This window comes from Carettochelys insculpta, chromosome 6 (genome assembly GCF_033958435.1).
Source record: "Carettochelys insculpta isolate YL-2023 chromosome 6, ASM3395843v1, whole genome shotgun sequence".
NCBI classification, from domain to species: Eukaryota; Metazoa; Chordata; order Testudines; family Carettochelyidae; genus Carettochelys; species Carettochelys insculpta.
The window spans coordinates 54,818,497-54,837,921 of record NC_134142.1 but is presented as its reverse complement, the minus strand read 5'-3'; the positions used below and the strand labels follow the sequence as shown (position 1 = coordinate 54,837,921).

Genomic DNA, 19,425 nt, shown 5'->3' with positions numbered 1-19,425 from the left:
CTACGTCTGTTCCCAGTAAATTGGTTCTGATTTGAACTGAAGATAAAAAACAAACAAACAAAAACCCAGATGCTTTCCATGAATCATTTAAAAAGTATATTAATTTTAAAATGTAAAGTTTTCCATTGTATTTGGAAAAAAATCGGCCTAAGTAGTTAAAAGTAAAGATACTGATCGTATGGGAGAACAACTGAGAAATCTGTTTCATAACAGAAGCTATCAAAGTTGGCATTCACAGTTACCACAGGTATCTACTATATATGGAAAAAAACATAATAATCTCACACTCCCCTCTGTCATACACTTTAGCAAATACTGTTTAATGGTGACTACTGTATCTTGATAAGATTTATCAAAACAAGAAAGTAGTCATGTAGCACTTTAAAGGCTAACAAAATAATTCATTAGGTGATGAGCTTTCGTGGGACAGACCTACTTCTTCAGATCTATAGCCTTACCAGAACAGACTCAATATATAAAGCATAGAGGTCCAAAAATAGTTATTAAGGTTGACAAATCAGATAGAAGAGCAGAGAGAGGAGTGTGTGGGATGGGGAAGTTAAGTGTTAGGTCAAACATCAAAGTATGTGAAAGAGTCCTTATAATGGGTCAGGTGATTGTTGTCCCTGTTCAACACATATGTTAATGTGTTAAATTTGAATATGAATGTTAGTTCTCAATATTCTCTCTGTAGGTGGTTGTTAAAATCTCTTTTCTCTAGAACACAAACTCACAGGTCTTTAACAGAATGGCCCACTCCATTGAAGTGCTGGCTGACAAGTTTGTGTACGTGGAGATTTTTGATATCTGCTCTATGTCCATTCATTCTTTGGTGAAGAATGTTTGCAGTTTGCCCAATATACAAAGTGTGTGGGCATTGCTGGCACATGATGGCATGTATATCATTAGTTGAGAAACAGGAGAATGTGCCCCTGATTGTGTAAGTACCGTGATTAGGTCCAGTGATGGTATCTCCAAAATAGATATGTGGACAAAGTTGGCAATGGGGATCGTTGCAAGAAAAAGATGCATGATTAGTATTATTGTGGTATAGCCTGTGGTTGCTAGTGAGAGTCCTCATAAGGTTAGGAAGTTATCTATAGGAGAGAACAACACTGTAGCTTAGGGCCTTCTGGAATGTGGCATCATGATTTATGACAGGTTGTACGTTTTTAATGATGCATTGCAGTGGTTTGAGTTGGGGGCTGTAGGTATTAATGAGTGGTGTTCTGTTATTGGCTTTTTTGGTCCTGTCTTGGGGTTGTTGGTTTCTGGATATTCATCTGGCGTCTTTCACATACTTTGATATTTAACTCGACACTTAACTTTCCCATCCCACGCACCCCTCTCTCTGCTTTTCTATCTGATCTGCCAACCTTAATAACAATTTTTCAGATTTGTCAATCTTGATAACTATTTTTGGAGCTCTGTGCTTTATATATTGAGTCTGTTCTGGTCAGGCTATAGATCTGAAGTGTGGGTCTGTCTCATGGAAGCTCATCACCTAATGAATTGTTTTGTTAATCTTTAGTGCGCTACATGACTGCTTTTTTGTTTTGACAGAATACAAACTAATATGGATATCCCTCTGTTACTATTTGATAAGATTTGTTTGTAGATGGAATGATTTTCCTTAGGGTGACAGAGACATCTTATAAAGAAAAGTAATGACTGTCTGTACAGTTTTAACCAGGCTGCAGAGGGTCATATTTATGCCATGACCCTTTATATGGGAGAAGAGCAAAGAATTTAAGATAGAGAAAGTCATTAGGAATCTTCACAGACAACTTCTGAAGTATAGAATGTCCCATCATAGATTATAGGATAACAGATCATAATAAGTCTTCAGTTGTGCTCTCAAGCAAAGTGGCAAATCCTGTCATTCTCCTGTTGGAATGGTGTGTACCAGGGGCAGGATAGGGCTTGATGCTTTGTAGTGTAGTGGTACTAAGGAAGCAAAGTGCTGCTCCCTCTGAGGTTTGAGTAGTAGCCACAGAGCAGATCTACCACTACTCCACCACTGACTTATGCAGAGAGATGTATATCCACCTATGCAGTTTTTCTTACTTTTAATTAGCTATTCATAAAAGACTGAGAAAAGGTATTGATTGGTTTTCAAAGTGAAGTACTACGTATTTCTGAATCTCCAGTTTGCCAGTGAGTGTTTGCATTAACTTATGTGTAACACAACCATTGCTTTTCTTTTTTCCCCTAAGGACAAGGAAGGAGTTGAGGGTGTCTCTGTAGGAGCCATTCTTTCTGACTATCAACGAGTTCGAGTGGAAGACGTGTAAGAAAATATCCTTGAAAAGTTACTTATAAATGTGAAAAAGATTTTTTTTGTCAGTGATGTACACAAAACCAACAAAAAATCTGTAGTATAGAAAAGAAATGGGAGCTTTTATTCCATATTATCTAAGGGTATGTCTACAAAGCAACGTTATTTCAAAATAACAGCCTCGATTTCAAAATAACTTTCCAAACATCTCCACAACTCAACTTCTATTTTCCAATTATTTTGAAATAATGATTGGCTTATTTTGAAATAGCTAAACCTCATTTCATGAGGACCAGCACCTATTTCGAAATAGCTGTTTTAAAATAAGGGTGGAAGAATTCTGATCTGCGGCGCCAGGCGAGCCCGACACCTATTGTGGAGCACCCACGGGGACACATCTCGAAGAACCACCGTTACTACGGTGAGTAACTTCTCTATCCAACTCCACAAGTTTTCTCCAGCTTCAGGAACCTCTAGGGTGCTGAAGAGCAACTTGCAGTGGGGAAGGCATTTCGATCTGGGTCTGCTTTCCCCCACCCCCACATTACTGCCAAAGCAGCTGTGCAGGGGATGGACAGGACTGTCCCACTCCAGCCCACCTGGAGCTAGTCATTCTCTTTACTGGAATGGTCTCAGGAAGAAGGGAAAGGTTTATTTCATGTTCCATGGTTTGTTTTTCATGGCCATGAAATTGGTAATGCCCTACTAAAGTGTTATCATGTGTGTTAAATAATTGAAACAATAATAATTGAAAAAATAAATCTATTCTGAGTGGGTCCACTGATTCAAGAGTACTTTTTATATGAGTAAGGTTGTCCCAGTGTTTGTGTTTGCATGGTCTGGGCCTTAATGGACAAAGTTCCCTTGCGTCATTTTGATTTTTTATCCACTTTCTCATTAAATTTACTAAATTTCACTGTATCACTTCCTTACATAAGTATAAATGTAGTGATAGTCTAATGTGATAAATACAAAGACAATTTAAAGAGCAATTATCAAGCCAACAGTTACAAATATAAGTACAACAAGTGAAACTAGTCCTCTTTCAGGGCAGTTGATGGGGGGGCAGGCTTGGGGCAAAGGGGGCAATTGTCCTGGTGCCCAGTATTTGAAAGTGCCAGGAGCTCTGTCTCATTTACGTGCCATGCCAGTACTGCTGTGCTGCTCTGCACAGCTTTGAAGGAAGGTGGTGGAGCCAGCACCACTGACTGCACTTGGCCCTGTCCCTTCTGTGTTTGGTCCTATCTATTCTGGGGGGCACAGAGCCAGGCTCTCCTCCCACCTGGCCTCAGGGCCCGTGGTGGCTGTCAGCCCCGCTGTCCTCTTGGATTGATATATTGTATCTCTGGTACAAACTCCATACTCATTCCATATTTCACAATCCAACTGATCCCAGTGTGTAACAAATTCTGAATTTGCAGTGGAGATTTACTTTATGCACTGCACAGATGAGCACCATTGTCCTCAATATTGTAGACAGAAATATATCATCTTCTATGTTTTTATGGGTTAATGTGCTGAAGTTTTTGGGCTTAATTACCCCTTGTTTACACTTACACTAATTTATATAAGTACAGTTAAAATCAGAATCAGATCTTTCATTTCTTTTTATTAAATCCGTTATAACAAAATATTGAAGATTTAGAAAGATATATATTTAACAAAGGGACGTCCATGAAGTATGTTGTGTTTATTTTTTTAAACAAATTATTCTCTTTTAAAAAGCATAATATTTGGAATTCACCCACTGATTTGTCTTTATTTTTCTTTTTAAAAGGTGTAAAAGGCTTAATCTGCAGTCATTAGCTTACCTTTGGCGTCGAAACCAGGAAGCTTTGCTCAAAGAAATGATATCATCTAACATCCAAGCCGTGATCATAAAAGTAGCAGCATTTGGTAGGTGTCCAGTTTACGAATTGTGCTGTATGGTAACGCTGGTAAACTTAATTTGTTAATGAGCAACTGCAAAAGCATAGCAAGGAAAAAGAAAAAAATCCTCTGTTCTTCTTCAAGTGGTACCTGTGGGTGCTCCACAATATGTGTCAGGCTCACCCAGTGCCGCAGATCGGAATTCTTCTAGCAGTTTCTATTGGATCACGCATGCGCTGACGCGCGCCACTCCCTTGCGCGCACCTGGCCATGTGCGCGATCCGGTCCCCGCCAGTTCCTTCTCATCCGCCCTTGGCTGCAGACGGAATCCGCTCCGGCTAAAGCCAGAGACAGATAAGATAGTTGGTTTTTATGTGTAGCTCGTTTGCTTTGTTACTATCAAAAAAAAAAAAAAAAAGAAGAGAAAAAAAAGAGAATATTAGACAGCAGAGAGAAGAGGAAAGAAGGAGAGAGGGGCGGGCAAGAAGGCTGTTAAGCCGTCCGCTGCCCTGAAGGCCGTGAATGTTATTTTGGGTTAGAAAGCACTGATTAGTGGCTAAGTACCCTATTAACAGTAAAGACTCACCGCGATGGCTTCTTCGGGGTTTCAGAAGTGTGAGTCATGCTGTGAGGCTATGCCGGCCTCTGATGGGTATAGTGAATGCATTCGCTGCCTGGGAGAGTCGCACGTTACCCAGAAGTGTTCCCACTGCGCTAAGCTTACAGCCAGGGCCAGGAAAGACAGAGAGATGAGGCTCAAAATGATCTTGTTTGATAAGGCTCTCCAGCCTGAACCTCCAGAGAAGCCTCACGCAGAAGGGCCCTCTGGGTCGCATAAAAGGAAGGCAGCCTCTTTGACCTCCTCTGTGCAGAAGAGGAGAAAACTCTCCCTGGCTTGATCCTTGCCGGCGGGCCCAACGGGCAAGACGAGCGGAACGCAGAGCCCCCAGCCACGAGCTGATGAAAGCGGCAGCGCAGCAGCACACGTGGCAGAGGCCGAGCCTCCGATTACACAACAGGCGGCACGGAAGGCGCCGCGAGCACTAGCGCAGCAAGCGCCGGAATCGGTGGCACCGACGCATACGGCACCGGCTTCCACGGCGCCGACGACGCAGGGGCACCCGGCACGGAGCCTATCGGCACTGGAGGAAGCTACCCGCGCGGCACCGCCACTGTCGGTGCCGAGCGCGGTGCAGACAACAGGGCCGAGATCCCCAGCACAGGAGGGGGCGGTGCCCACCCCACAGGGGAGGGGCAAGGCAAAAGCAAAAACTCGGCACCTTAGTCCATCTCCAGGCAGGGCCGCGCTGCCCTTATCACCCAGACCCTCCCACCCCCCCGAGATACACACGCTGCACCGCCGGGTTGTAACTCCACCGGCTTATCTCGGGCCACCCTCTCCGTTCCTCCAACCAATTTCGCCGTGGCTCGGGCCACCTTCACCATTTTTGGGCATGGATCCCCTTGAGTACTATCACAAACCGGCTTCACCACTATCTATGTTGTCGCGGAAGTCCCGCTCTCCCAGACATCATGGGTACACTCCCCGATCATGGTCCTGGTCTCCATCACTGGGCCCTTGCCCGTGCTGCTATGGTGATCCTCATCATGCTGAACACAGACACCGCAGGTCTAGATCCAGGGGCAGGTCCTCTCCTACTACTCGTCAATACTCCCATGTACACTCTCGCTCTGGGATGGGAACGCAGTTGTCCCAGGGGGAATTAGGTCCAGAATCCTGAGACTTCCCTTCACAGTCCTCCAGGGAGCAAGTATATCACCGAACTCGGGAGCCAGAGGATTTGGGGGAGGTTTACCCCAGCGGTTCTTCCTCATTCTCCCCAGATGAGGCCATGGCCCCCGGGGATGTCTCCCCTCCGGATGACCTTAAACAATTCCAGCAGCTGTTCAAAAGAGTAGCATTCACACAGGACATTCAAATAGCAGAGGTGCAGGAGAAGCACCATAAACCCCTGAAAAATTTGAGACCGCCGGCTTCATCTAAAATCGCTATCCCGCTGGACGAAGCCATTATGGAGTCAGCCACTAACATATGGCAGACTCGGGCCTCTATTCCGCCTACGAACAAGAGAGCAGATAAGAAGTACTTCGTCCCAGCCAAGGGCATGGAGTTCCTCTTTAGTCACCCGCAACCCAATTCTTTGGTGGTCGAATCGTCCCAGCAGAGGTCGAAGACGTCTCAGTACAAATCGGGGGGGTCGGAGAAAGATGCTAAGAAGCTAGAGCTGTTTGGCAGGAAGGTCTATTCCTCCTCTACCCTATTATTGAGAATGGCAAATTACGCGGCACATCTATCAAACCATAACTTTGACAATTACTGTAGACTCACTCCCCTCATGGATTCACTCCCAGAGGACAAGAAGCCAGTGTTAAAGGCGATTGTCCAAGAGGGGTATGCGGCGTCGCGGATGGGAGTCCAGATTGTCCTGGACGTGGCGGACACAGCGGCATGTTCAACGGCCGCAGCAGTGGTAATGCGTAGGGAATCCTGGCTCCAGACGTCAGGTATCCCCAGAGACCTACATGCGAAGATTGTGGATCTTCCCTTTGATAAGCAAAAGCTGTTTGTGGACTCAACCGACTCGGTCTTCCACTCCAGCAAAGACTCGTGGGCCACACTTAGGACCTTGGGTATTTATACTTCCCCACACAAGAAAAAGAAATTTTATCCTCAGCAAAGAAGCTGTGCTTACCAGCCACAGCGCGCTCAATATCAGCAAGGCTACGACCAAGGGCGCCATCAACAGCAGCAGCAATACAGGGCTCCCAGGCGACGTTCTCAACAAAGCCATACACCCTCGGGACAGGCCCAGAGACAGCAAGTTTGACGGGTATGTCGGGGGCTGCACTATCAACACCATCACTCAATGCCAGTCTCATCTCATGTTCCATCATCGCCTCAAACCGTTCCACTCCCAATGGCAAAAGATCACCACAGACAAATGGGTGCTAGAAATTATAGCCACGGGTTACACGATCCCTTTCCAGTCACTTCCACCGATGAAGCCTCCTGCCCGGCCTCATCTCAAGGACTCTGCCCACGAGGCGAGGCTGAAGCAGGTGGTAGATCACCTCATGTTCACAGGGGCGGTGGAAAGAGTGCCGGAACAATTCCAAGGGAAAGTTTTTTATTCACGCTACTTCCTAACAGAGAAGAAAACAGGAGGCTGGAGGCCAATTTTGGATCTACAGGGTCTCAACCGTTAGTTGCGCAAGCAACGCTTTCGGATGATCACAGTTGTCCCCATACTTTCGGCACTGGACGATGGAGACTGGTTTGCAGCCCTCAACTTACAAGATGCTTACTTTCATATACCAAGCCACCCAGCACACAGACGCTTCCTCCGCTTCACGGTCGGCAGGGAACATTTCCAGTACAGGGTTCTTCCGTTCGGCCTATCCTCAGCACCCATAGTCTTTACCAAAACCCTGGCAGTGGTATCAGCCTACCTGCACAGACAGGGGGTGTTTATTTTCCCATATCTGGATGACTGTCAACTGAAAGGGGTCTCAAAGGCAGAGGTCCTACACATGATATGCGTCACCGCGAACACGTGTACTTCGCTGGGCCTAGTTATCAACCTCGCAAAGTCAAAGACCAAACCCACGCAAGATATAGAGTTCATAGGGGCATGCATAAACTCTATCACAGCAAGAGTATACTTTCCCGACGCCCGCTTCCACGCCATTAACTCCCTGGTGCAAGTCATGATGTACAGCCCCATGGTGCTGGTCCTAACGTGTCTGCAACAGTTGGGGCACATGGTGGCAGCGACGTTTGTGGTACAGAATGCCAGGTTACACATGCGAAGCCTGCAGCATTGGCTGGTGAGTGTTTACAGACCGGCATCCCACACTGTCCACAGGGTAGTGTTGTCCACGACGGAGGTGCACAGATCCCTAGCATGGTGGGAAAATCCCGAGAATCTGCTAGTTAGGGGTGCCTTTCCACCAACCACAAATTTCTATTTTTCTTTCTACCGACGCCTCCCACATAGGATGGGGAGCGCACATTGGCAGCAAGGTGATGCAAGGGCTATGGTGCCCTGTGGAACAGATACTGCACATAAACATACTGGAGCTCAGAGCAGTGTTCAACACGTGCAGACATTTTCGAGAATACCTGCATGGCAAAGTAGTCGGGATCAATACTGACAATACCTCCACTATCTTCTACATCAATCGACAAGGAGGGCCACGATCCCGTACGTTATGTGCGGAAGCAGTCCGATTGTGGAACTGGTGCATCACCAACAACATAATGTTGAAAGCCTCGTACTTGCAGGGCGCCCACAACGTGAAGGTAGATCAGCTGAGCAGGCGCTTCGCACTCACGCACGAATGGCAGATCCGCTCTGACCTGCTACGGCGCCTATTTTGTACATGGGGGTTTCCCCAAGTCGATTTGTTTGCCACCCAGTACAACAAGAAGTGTCCCCAGTACTGCTCCAGAGCAGGAATAGGGCGGGGGTCCCTGGGGGACGCATTCATGATTTCATGGAAGGGCCCTCTACTCTACGCGTTTCCCCCCACAACGCTTATCCACAAGGTTCTGCAGAAAGCCAGAAGGGAGAGAGCTCGCATGATACTCATAGTTCCAACTTGGGACCGACAACAATGGTTTCCCTTGCTTCTGCGCATGTCGGATCGTCCACCACTCCCCCTACCGGTGGCGCCGGACTTACTCACGCAGGCTCAGGGGTCCATAGTGCACCCACACCCTCAGGGACGGCGCCTACAAGCATGGTTAATCCATGGCTCAGCACCTTAGAGAGCATGTGTACGGAGGGAGTACAACACGTCTTGGAGTGTAGCCGAAGGACCTCCACCAGGAGGACTTATGAGCAGAAATGGACTCGATTTACAGCCTGGTGTTCCGCCAAACAGTTAGCTCCCCTTGACATTCCTATAACCGTAATACTAGAATACCTATTGGACCTCAATCGAGACGGGCTTTCTCTGTCCTCGCTAAAGGTCCACCTCGCTCCTATACCAGCTTTTCGGCATACAGAGGAAGGGCCCACTGTATTCGCCCACCCTATCATCACAAGGTTCTTGAAGGGGCTGGTAAACCTGTACCCCCTGGAAAACCACTTCTGCCGTCATGGAGTTTGGACTTGGTGCTCAGCACACTATCGGGACCACCCTTCGAACCATTAGCCACGGTACCCCTCCGACTCCTTACGATGAAAACAACCTTCCTCCTTGCGATTACGTCATCCCGCAGGGTGAGCGAGCTCGCAGCAGTGATGGCAACGCCGCCCTGCACAGTATTCTCAAAGGAGGCAGTAACCTTACGTTTACACCCAGCCTTCATTCCAAAAGTTTCCTCAGAGTTCCTTCTTAATGAACCAATAGTTTTACCCTCGTTTTACCCGAAGCCTCACAGCTCCAGCAAGGAGGAGCGCCTACATCTCCTAGATGTGAGAACCTCATTGGCCTTTTACATAGACAAAACTAAGTCCTTCTGGAAAACGGACAGGCTTCTGGTGTCTCTCGCTCCCAGGTCAAAAGGGGAAGGCCTCTCTTCACAGAGAATTTCAAAGCACATTGTGTCCTGTATAAAAATGTGCTACAAGTTTTGAAAGACCGCTCTGCTGGCCCCGCCTAGGGCTCACTCCACCAGGGCGGTGGTGGCGTCAACAGCCTTCTTCAAGGGTATTGCGTTATAAGACATCCGTAGAGCGGCGACCTGGTCATCCTTCGACACCTTTGCCAAGCATTATGCCCTGCATCGGGTATTCGAGAAGGATACCCGTCTGTCAACAGCAGTGCTCTCGGGGGCAAGCTGCACATAAATCGATTACCCACCTCCTTACTTGGGTTACTGCTGGGTAGTCACCTATTGTGGAGCACCCACGGGGACCACTCGAAGAAGAAAGAGAAGTTACTCACCGTAGTAATGATGGTTCTTCGAGATGTGTCCCCGTGGGTGCTCCACCACCCACCCATCCTCCCCACTTCGGATCTCTGTCTGGTGTTTTTCAGGAGCATACGAAGCGGTTGGTCAAGGAACTGGCGGGGACCAGATCGCGCACATGGCTGGGGGCACACAAGGGAGCTGCGCGCGTCGGCGTATGCGCGATCCAATAGAAACTGCTAGAAGAATTCCGATCTGCGGCGCCGGGCGAGCCCGACACCTATTGTGGAGCACCCACGGGGACAGATCTCGAAGAACCATCGTTACTACAGGTGAGTAACTTCTCCATGTGCAATTTAAAGTGAAAAACAGTAGTATGAAAAAGTGAATAAGGAGAGAGTTTAAAATAAGAATTGCCAGAATACAGTAGTGTATCTGAATAATGACTGGAACCTCTAAATAATACATAATATACACAGTACATATTTGTAGTTTAGTCATTAAATTGCTTCAGTGATTCACCCTGTCCCCTCAGAAAATGTACATGTATAAAGCAAAGGTTCACAGTACTGTCATTCATAGGGAACACCGATTGGATGCTACAGATGGGTTCAGAATTAGAAAAATCACAAAAGTTTTTACAAAGATTTAACAAATCAATATCTAACATTATGTAATCATATTGCACCTTGAAGAGCTTGAATAACAGCAGTTTTTGAATTTGTGATGCTGATCAGCTTACTGGGTATTGTGACTGATTTTTTTTTTTTTTTAAAGAATGACATTCATTGTTTAATTTTTTGAGTAAATCAGAGCTCAGAATCAACATATCCTTTGACTTTCATTGGCAATGTTGTAAAGCTTGACTTTTGTATTGAAGCAAATCATTACAAAAGACAACCTGAATGTTTGTGAAGACAAAACATGCACCCAAGTGGAATATCAATGAAAGTTTTTTTGAATGGCCTGGGTTTTGTAACTATACAGAAGCAGATGAGAACCATGTTGATGGCACAATATGTTATTTCCAGATTACAGTCTCTAAGCAGTTTCTCATATAAAACTATCAGATGAGGATTTAGGAATAAAAGTGACTAGGGTCACTAGGATTTTGTGGGCCATTAGACTGAGGAATGGCTAGTATAGTAGAAAAGAGTCAGTTCTATGTGGGCAGATACAACTATGTCTGATAAATTTTGTCATATAACCTTGGTGTTGATGGCTCTTACATTCAGGATATATGTGACACTTTCACATTAGGTGGTGCCTAATGCCATATTCTACTTCTTTTAAATACCATTTTTAAAGGGTAATAATATGGTATAATATTGTGTGAGAGTTATGTAGAGTAATTTTAGTTGTTTGTTTTTGGACTGGCTTGAAACTACAATCACTGTTTTAAAAATATTTTGTATTTATTTATTTTCTTTTTTGAAGCCTTTTCAGCTGCAGCTGGGTTGTCTGGTCACAACCCTTTAGTTTTACAGCACTTGCAAGGTTGGTGTCTTTACACTGATCTCCACTGCATCTTTCAGTGCTGTTAGCATTATTGAGATGACTAGAAACACAAAACACGGTCATTCACTCTCAGCTTACAGAATGTGTTCAGAATTTTAATAACATTTTCTCCTCTGGTGGGAGTGGTTGGGCACAGTATATCAGAATTAACTGACTCACGTCTTCCTGCCAACCCCTGTCTTTAAATAAAGAAAAAAACACCAGCATCCTTTATTTAAAGGAAGAAATTTGCTAGTGCATATACAACAAACAGGTGGGGCATTATTTGTATTTTTACAGCACTTGCTTCGTGAGAAACCAGAATAACTAATATATTTTTTCAGAACTAAGTAACTGGAATTCACCAGCTGAATTTTCTTTCATGTGCTTTGCTCATAAGCAGCTCTCTTGAATTGTATAACAGTTCAGTACTTCTTTCAAGAAGGTTAGAACCAAAATAATTTTTAGTTTATAAACCAAAATCCATTTAAGAAGTAGTAAGACCAGAGTGATTGAGAAAGTGACTTAAGGGGTGACATCGTTGATGACCTGTATCATCCCTGAAGCAAGATAAACTTGTCTTTGGTATTTCAGATGCTTTTAAAATGTTAGAATTGACTGGTTACTGCACAAAGAATGCTTTGTGCAGTGTTCATTTAAAGAGCAAATTCCGTAAATAGTTGTAGATAGTAATTAGGTAGAAAATCACTCCTGCCCCGCCCCCCCTTTTTTTTTGGTTAAGGTAAAAAAGAAAGATCTTATCAGACTCAATTTCTCACCTGCCTCAGGCAGTCATAATTAGATATAAGCAAATTTAATGGGGCTTGTGTGCTTTGGGGCCATTTTGCAATACTTTAATAATTGCATGCTTTCTTTGAGTAAGTTTAAGGCATGAAGGCTGTTTAACATATCAGGTGGCAGTGAAGCTAAAGATACAGGTTACCTACTTGCCTTTTAGTTTAATAATCAAAGGCTCTTTTTAGCCAGATTGCTATGACTTTATTTAAAATAACAGATTTAAAAGTCTGAGAGGTGATACATTAGATGGCACACTGTACAGATGTTAAAATAACATGCAAGTCAGGGAACTTGAGCTTGACATTCATCAACGCTGGCATGCCCACACACCCTCCCGTGTCCTGTTTTCCATTAACTTGAGTGCTAATATTGGAAGGGTAAAAGACCGTAGGTTTATGTAGACAGCACATAATTGTACAAGTAAATGAGCATTAATTTAGTACATTTCCCTTAAATCTGCTTTTACAAATAGTTAGACTTGCCAGCAGCAAGAGTCTTCCATCTTGGAATAGTGTGCTGCTCCAAATGGTGGGAGACCAAGAGCTTTCACTTACATGCAACAGGAACACTGTTACCAGCACTGTATGTATATACTTTCATGTCCGAGCTGTTGTATGTTATTTAGTTTCAGCTTGTCCCAATACTGAAACTTAAAGCAAGTATATTTCAGAGGTGCCAGTAAGAAGAGAGAATCACTAACAATGCATCAGATTTGACTAGGAACAGCAGAAAGTTGTTTAACCAAATGTATGTCTCTCACCTTCTTCTGGTTGCCCAGAGATGCCTACCACTGTGTGAGGAACTTTTCCCCAAAGTATTTCTAGCTGAACTGAAAACTTAGGAAATGTAAATAATACCAGTTAGCCAGTATTAGCTGAAAAATAGCTGGTAATATCTGCTTTTATCATCAAACTCCTTTACCACAGAATCCTAGTATATCAGTTAACTAAAGGAAGTTGATGAAAGTGAGCATATAAAGGAGTCAGTGTAATCCTGATTCTGATGTATTCACTCATGTTAGATTTCAGTTAAGTCATTTTTGGGTTGCAATATAGCTCAGCTTGAGTAACTCTGTCAGAATCTGTACCTAAATGATTCCTCTTTTGAGCAGGTAACATAATTTCTCAAGTTAACCTAAGATCCCATTTGCAATAGGTCCTAAATCAAATTAGTTATGCACACACATCAAGCGGCATATTGACTGGACAGGTCAAAGGGTAGAGACCAGACAAATTTCGATCAAGGGGTTGGCTTAGGGTTAACAACCCTATCCATTAAAAAAAAAGTTACAAAAACATCTGCAAAGAAACCTACAACTATGCAAGTCTTGGGAGGAGTTGATGTCTACTCTTGTTGAGTATGAAGCATGGCAGGGAAAGCCAAAAGAAAGCTGCCCCATGGATAACTCTTCTCTCACCCAGGACAACCACCCAGTTTGGTATATGGAATGTTTGGACCATGTATCAAGCAGGGAAAACAACACAGATTGCAGCAGACATGAAACAGTACAAGCTTGCAGTTTTGGATTTGTGTAAGACAAGATGGATACAATCTGAGTAGCTATGCCTGGCAGCAGCTTATGCCCATTCAGGACATGAAGAAGAGGGTGCACCACACACAGAAGGTATGGGCTTTATGTTTGTCAAATGTCAGTCAGGCCATATCAGCATGACTGGCCTCGGGTGCATAGCTCAGGCACTCTGCTTTTAACTTTGGCTAAGGGAAATGGGGAAGTGTCTTAGCGAGACAAGAAAAAGACAAGTAAGGGGGCCTCTTTGACCACATGTGATAAACACGGAGCCTGGAGAAGCAGGAGCAGTTAGCAGCACATGACGCAATAAATATAGTAATTAAGCCAAGGCTGGTGGGCCCTCCCCATTCCACATCCCAAATAAGGAATCAAGTGAAATGTGTTACAATACCCTTCCCCAAGTATATCCCATATAAGGGAATAAGTGAAATGTGTTGTAAAATGGTTGGTGTATAGGCACATATTACTCCAGGAAGTAATGACATCAAGGCTACGTCTACACGTGCACCCAACTTCGAAATAGCTTATTTCGATGTTGCGACATCGAAATAGGTTATTTCGATGAATAACATCTACACGTCCTCCAGGGCTGGCAACGTCGATGTTCAACTTCGACGTTGCTCAGCCCAACATCGAAATAGGCACAGCGAGGGAACGTCTACACGCCAAAGTAGCACACATCGAAATAAGGGAGCCAGGCACAGCTGCAGACAGGGTCACGGGGCGGACTCAACAGCAAGTCGCTCTCTTAAAGGGCCCCTCCCAGACACACTTTCATTAAACAGTGCAAGATACACAGAGCCAACAACTAGTTGCAGACCCTGTATATGCAGCACGGACCCCCAGCTGCAGCAGCAGCAGCCAGAAGCCCTGGGCTAAGGGCTGCTGCCCACGGTGACCACAGAGCCCCGCAAGGGCTGGAGAGAGAGTATCTCTCAACCCCCCAGCTGATGGCCGCCATGGAGGACCCCGCTATTTCGATGTTGCAGGACGCGGATCGTCTACACGTCCCTACTTCGATGTTGAACGTCGAAGTAGGGCGCTATTCCCATCCGCTCATGGGGTTAGCGACTTCGACGTCTCGCCGCCTAACGTCGATTTCAACTTCGAAATAGCGCCCAACACGTGTAGACGTGACGGGCGCTATTTCGAAGTTACTGCCGCTACTTCGAAGTAGCGTGCACGTGTAGACGCAGCCCAAAAGTTCTATATAGGAGCATAACAGCAACCCCCAGGGGGGAGACTCCCGAAGCCTGGAGAAGCCAAGTGTTGCTTGCGCTGAGGACTGATCACCCTATGCTGCCCCACCCCTGCCTGCTCACAAGTTAGATAGAGTAGTGCGTGAATACCTATCAGTACCGCGAAGAAACCTGTAGAAGTATAGCTCTAGCAACATAATGCAACAGTTTATTGTTTTATCTTTGTACCTGCTCAATTGTGTAAGTAAAAACCATTGCTTGTGTTAAATCTGTCTGTGTCTTGTTATTTGTTCGTCATCCATATCCATATTTTTACCCAGTACGCTGACCAGTGGTTAAAGGGAAAGGTACTCTCAACTGTGTATTGTGGTGTGTTTATGTTCTAGTTCGTGAGCCTGTGAGGGCCACGTGTAAGGCTGAGGCAAAGATGCCCCAGGACCCGCGAAAGGGCTCCGGTCCAATGATCGGGAAGTTCTGAAAGCAAGCTGCTTCGACTGGGAAGAGTGTCCAGATGAGCCTCCATGTTCTACAGGACAGAGTGTTGTGTGTGTTTGTATGTCAGTACTGACAGGTGGGCTGCAGGCAGACCCACTACTGGGGCCCCTTCCTAGCTCACTTCCTTCTTAGTTCACCCCCTTTTGAGCTCACCCTTTTTAGGTAACCCCTTTCTTAGTTTACCCCTTTTAGGTAACACCTTCTTAGTTCACCCCTTTTAGTTAACCCTTTCTCTGTTAACCCCTTTTTAGCCAACTCCTTTTCACTTAAACCCTTACGCCAATCAAACCCAGTTAGAAAGTGCTAGACAAATCTGGGAATCTGTGTGCGTGACAGTAGAATCCGAAAAACTGCACGTCAGTGTTATAAAGAGAGGCATCTTGTGCTTTAATGGAGTGGACAACAGTATCATCATGCATCATCACAGCCAGATTCTACAGCAAAGTGCGAAAAGTACTAATTGTGCAATGTTATGCATCAACAAATGAAGCAGCTAAGGAACGTAAAACAGACTTCTGTGAGAAATTAGAAAGTGTGGTGAACCAGAAAGCAAAGGATATGTTGATTTTGATGGCCAACTTCAGTGTGAAAATTAGAAGCATAAATATAGAGAACAGGCCATGAGAAAAGAAGGCCTATGCAACATGAATGAAAATTAAGAGCCCTTCAGTGACTTTTGTTCCGTCAATGGGTTGGTGATAGGTGGTAGTGTTTTTCCACACAACAGGATACATAAGGTCACGGGTTTCACTGGACCACCAGTCAGAAAACCAGATTGATCACATCTGTAACAGCAGTTCTTTCAGAAAATTGATGCAGCATATCTGCCCTAAAAGAGGATCAGATGTAGGTTTAGACCACCATTTGGTTGTGCTGAAACTCAAGGTCAAGCTCAAGAGGTACACCACAACAGTGACCAAGCTGGGATTGAGATTCAACAGAGAGCAGCTGAAGGGTTTAGAGACAAGAGCCAGTTTTGAAGCGGAGCTGTCCAATAGATATGCACTTATGACAAACCTCATCCTGAAAGATGCTATCATGGAACAAATCTGAGAACACACCAAAGCAGCCAGGAAAGAAACAAAGAGGACAAGGCATTACAAAGAATGGATCACAGCAGAAACTTTGACAGAAGAGAAGGAACAAAAGGACAGAAAAGAAGCAGTCAGCAATAGCAAAACAAGAGCAGCCAAGGTGGAAGCTCAGAGCCTGTATTGAAAAGCCAACAAAGAAGTTATAAAGGCTGTAAAATGGAACAAGAAGAACTTTGTGGAAAACCTTGCACAACAAACCAAACAAGCTGCAGGACAGAGAAACTTGAATGAGCTCTATAACATCACATGGAAGCTAGCTGGGTTACGAAGTACAGTGGATCAGCCAGTACAGGATAAGGAGTGGAATGTGCTAACAAACCCAAGTGAGCAGTTTAGTAGATGGAAGGAACACTCTGAAGAGCTACTGAACCGCCCTGCCCACATGGAACCTCCTGAGTTACCACCTGCAAAAATACTGTTGCAAATTAACAGCAGCAGACATCCAAAAGAAGAAATCACAAAAGCCATTGCCCATCTGAAAAGCAGAAAAACACCTGGTCCAGACAACATCCCCGCAGAAGCAATCAAGGCTTGAAGGCCATTTCTACACAGGCTACTTCCTTCGGAAGTGGCATGCTAATACACGGAGCAAAAGGTGCTAATGAGGTGTGGATGCAAATTCCCCACACCTCATTAACATAACGTTACGTGATTTGGAGTCTGGAAGACCAGTCTTCCAGACTCCAAAACACCGTGTAGAAGCGCAGCCCCCGGGGGGCTTCTGGAAGGAAGTCCTTCTTCTGGAGGCCCCTTCTTCCTGAAAATTTTTGGGAAGAAGAGGCCTCCAGAAGAAGGACTTCTGGAAGCTCCCCGGAGCCGCACTTCTACACGACGTTTTGGAGTCTCGAAGAACGATCTTCTGGGCTCCAAATCACATGACGTTATGCTAATGAGGTGCGGGGAATTTGCATCTGCGCCTCATTAGCATCTTTTGCTCTGTGTATTTGTGTAGAAACGGCCGTAGTGAGATCACCGTCAACATGATGTATAATCTATTTGGGAAAATTTGGGACAGTGAAGAGATCCCACAAGACTGGAAATATGGCTACCTTATCATGCTTCTGAAGAAAGTCAACCTGAAGGAATGCAAGAACTGGAGGGGCATCACATTACTGTCTGTTCCAAATAGCAACTGTCAGAGTGATCATAAAACAGTCACTTGAATGGAACTCGCCTGTGTACATATCCTTCATAGACTTTTAAAAAGCCTTTGACAGCATTCACAGAGATACTGTGTGGAAACTGCTGCAACACCATGGCATCCAATCCAAAATTATTAACTTGATTCATTCAGTGTATGAACCCTCGACATGGCAAGTTATTCACAATGGTTTCTTAATAGAATCCTTCAATATACTGTTGGGAGTTCAACAAGGGTGCCTATTGTCACATTTCCTGTTCCTGATTACATTGGACTGGATTATGAACAGGACAACAGATGGCTATGAACAAGGCATTCAGTGGACACTTTCCAAACAGCTAGAGGACATTGATTTTGCTGATTCTGTCACCCACCCTCCTTTCACACTAACATGAAAGAAAAGGTCACAACACTAAACAAAACTGCCTCAGTGAGTGAACTGAGCATTAACAAAGGAAAGTCCAAGATAAAGAGGATCAACCAGTCCAACAACACCACCATCATACTGGGAGGGGATGACCTGGAAGATGTGGAGCAGTTCACCTAGTTGGGGGAGTATTATGGGCATAGATGGAGGAACCGATAAGGATATCAGTGCCAGGCTAGGGAAAACAACAGTTCTATTCAAGACACTCTGTCCCATATGGAGTTCACAAATAATATCTCCAAAGACAAAACTGCAGATCTTTTACACAGATGTGAAGAGTGTGCTCTTGTATGTATGCAAGACCTGCTGTACTTAAAAAAAAAAAAAGTCTTCAGATCACAAGCTACGGACACTCACATCAAATCGCAAGACTTCATCATAAATGAGGAACTTTGGAACAGAGCAAGACAAGAACCAATTGACACTGAAATCAAGAGAAGAAGGTGGGGATGGCTAGACCACACTCTCAGAAAACCATCATCCAGCATAGTTCGTCAAGCTCTCACATGGAACCCACAAGGAAAATGCAAAAGAGGAGGACCTCAGACAACGTGGAGAAGATCCATTGAGATTGAAGGACAACAACTGGGGTACTCCTGGAGCCAGCTAGAAGTCGTGTCCCAAGACAGAGTGAAGTGGAGGAGACTTGTAGATGACCTATGCTCCACACGGAGTACAAGGGTCTAAATAATGGTAGTAGTGATAGTTTATGGCCACTACAGAGTAGTAGGGAGAGTCTATCTTGGGTGTTCCCCCCACCTTCAAATATGATTTGTAATGCTTTCTGAGCGTCAAAGAATACTATGCATGTAACATTGTATTAAGTCTCATTACAGACCATTGTGGCAGACGAGTTTATATGACCTGAGTCAAAAATTAACTGTAAGCCATGAACACAATGATATATTAAATAACTGAATTTTAAATTTGAGTTTTGTCCATCTAATCTGAGTTATTTGAATGTCTTATGTACAATTAAATTGACTTAACAGCAGAGAAGTTAGCTTTTGTAAATATTTTAACAGTGCTCTTCTGAAAGTCTGTTCATCTCAATACATTTTGTTAAGAACTAGTACAGATTAGCTGCTTGAGGATCCGAGAAAAAATGGCTTGTGCAATATTTTCATCAAACTCAGAATTGCAAAGCCAAAATGTCTAGCTTGTATGGCATTAATATGTATTACTTCACTTAGTTTATATGTTCCAGTTCCTTCC

General features: G+C 44.6%; 1 protein-coding gene across 4 annotated transcripts in view; it reads left to right on the top strand.

Annotated features, from left to right (window-relative positions):
* DPH6 (diphthamine biosynthesis 6) overlaps positions 1–19,425 on the top strand; it is a 379,645-nt gene that overhangs the window by 100,552 nt on the left and 259,668 nt on the right. For all 4 annotated transcript variants that reach the window (XR_012645934.1, XM_074996924.1, XM_074996925.1 and 1 more), the window contains exons 4-5: positions 2,217–2,290; positions 4,056–4,174. Coding sequence is in view for 3 of the 4 variants with exons in the window: in XM_074996924.1 (XP_074853025.1) it covers positions 2,217–2,290; positions 4,056–4,174 (193 nt within the window). In the remaining variant the exon portion in view is untranslated. The remainder of the gene's footprint in view (positions 1–2,216; positions 2,291–4,055; positions 4,175–19,425) is intronic.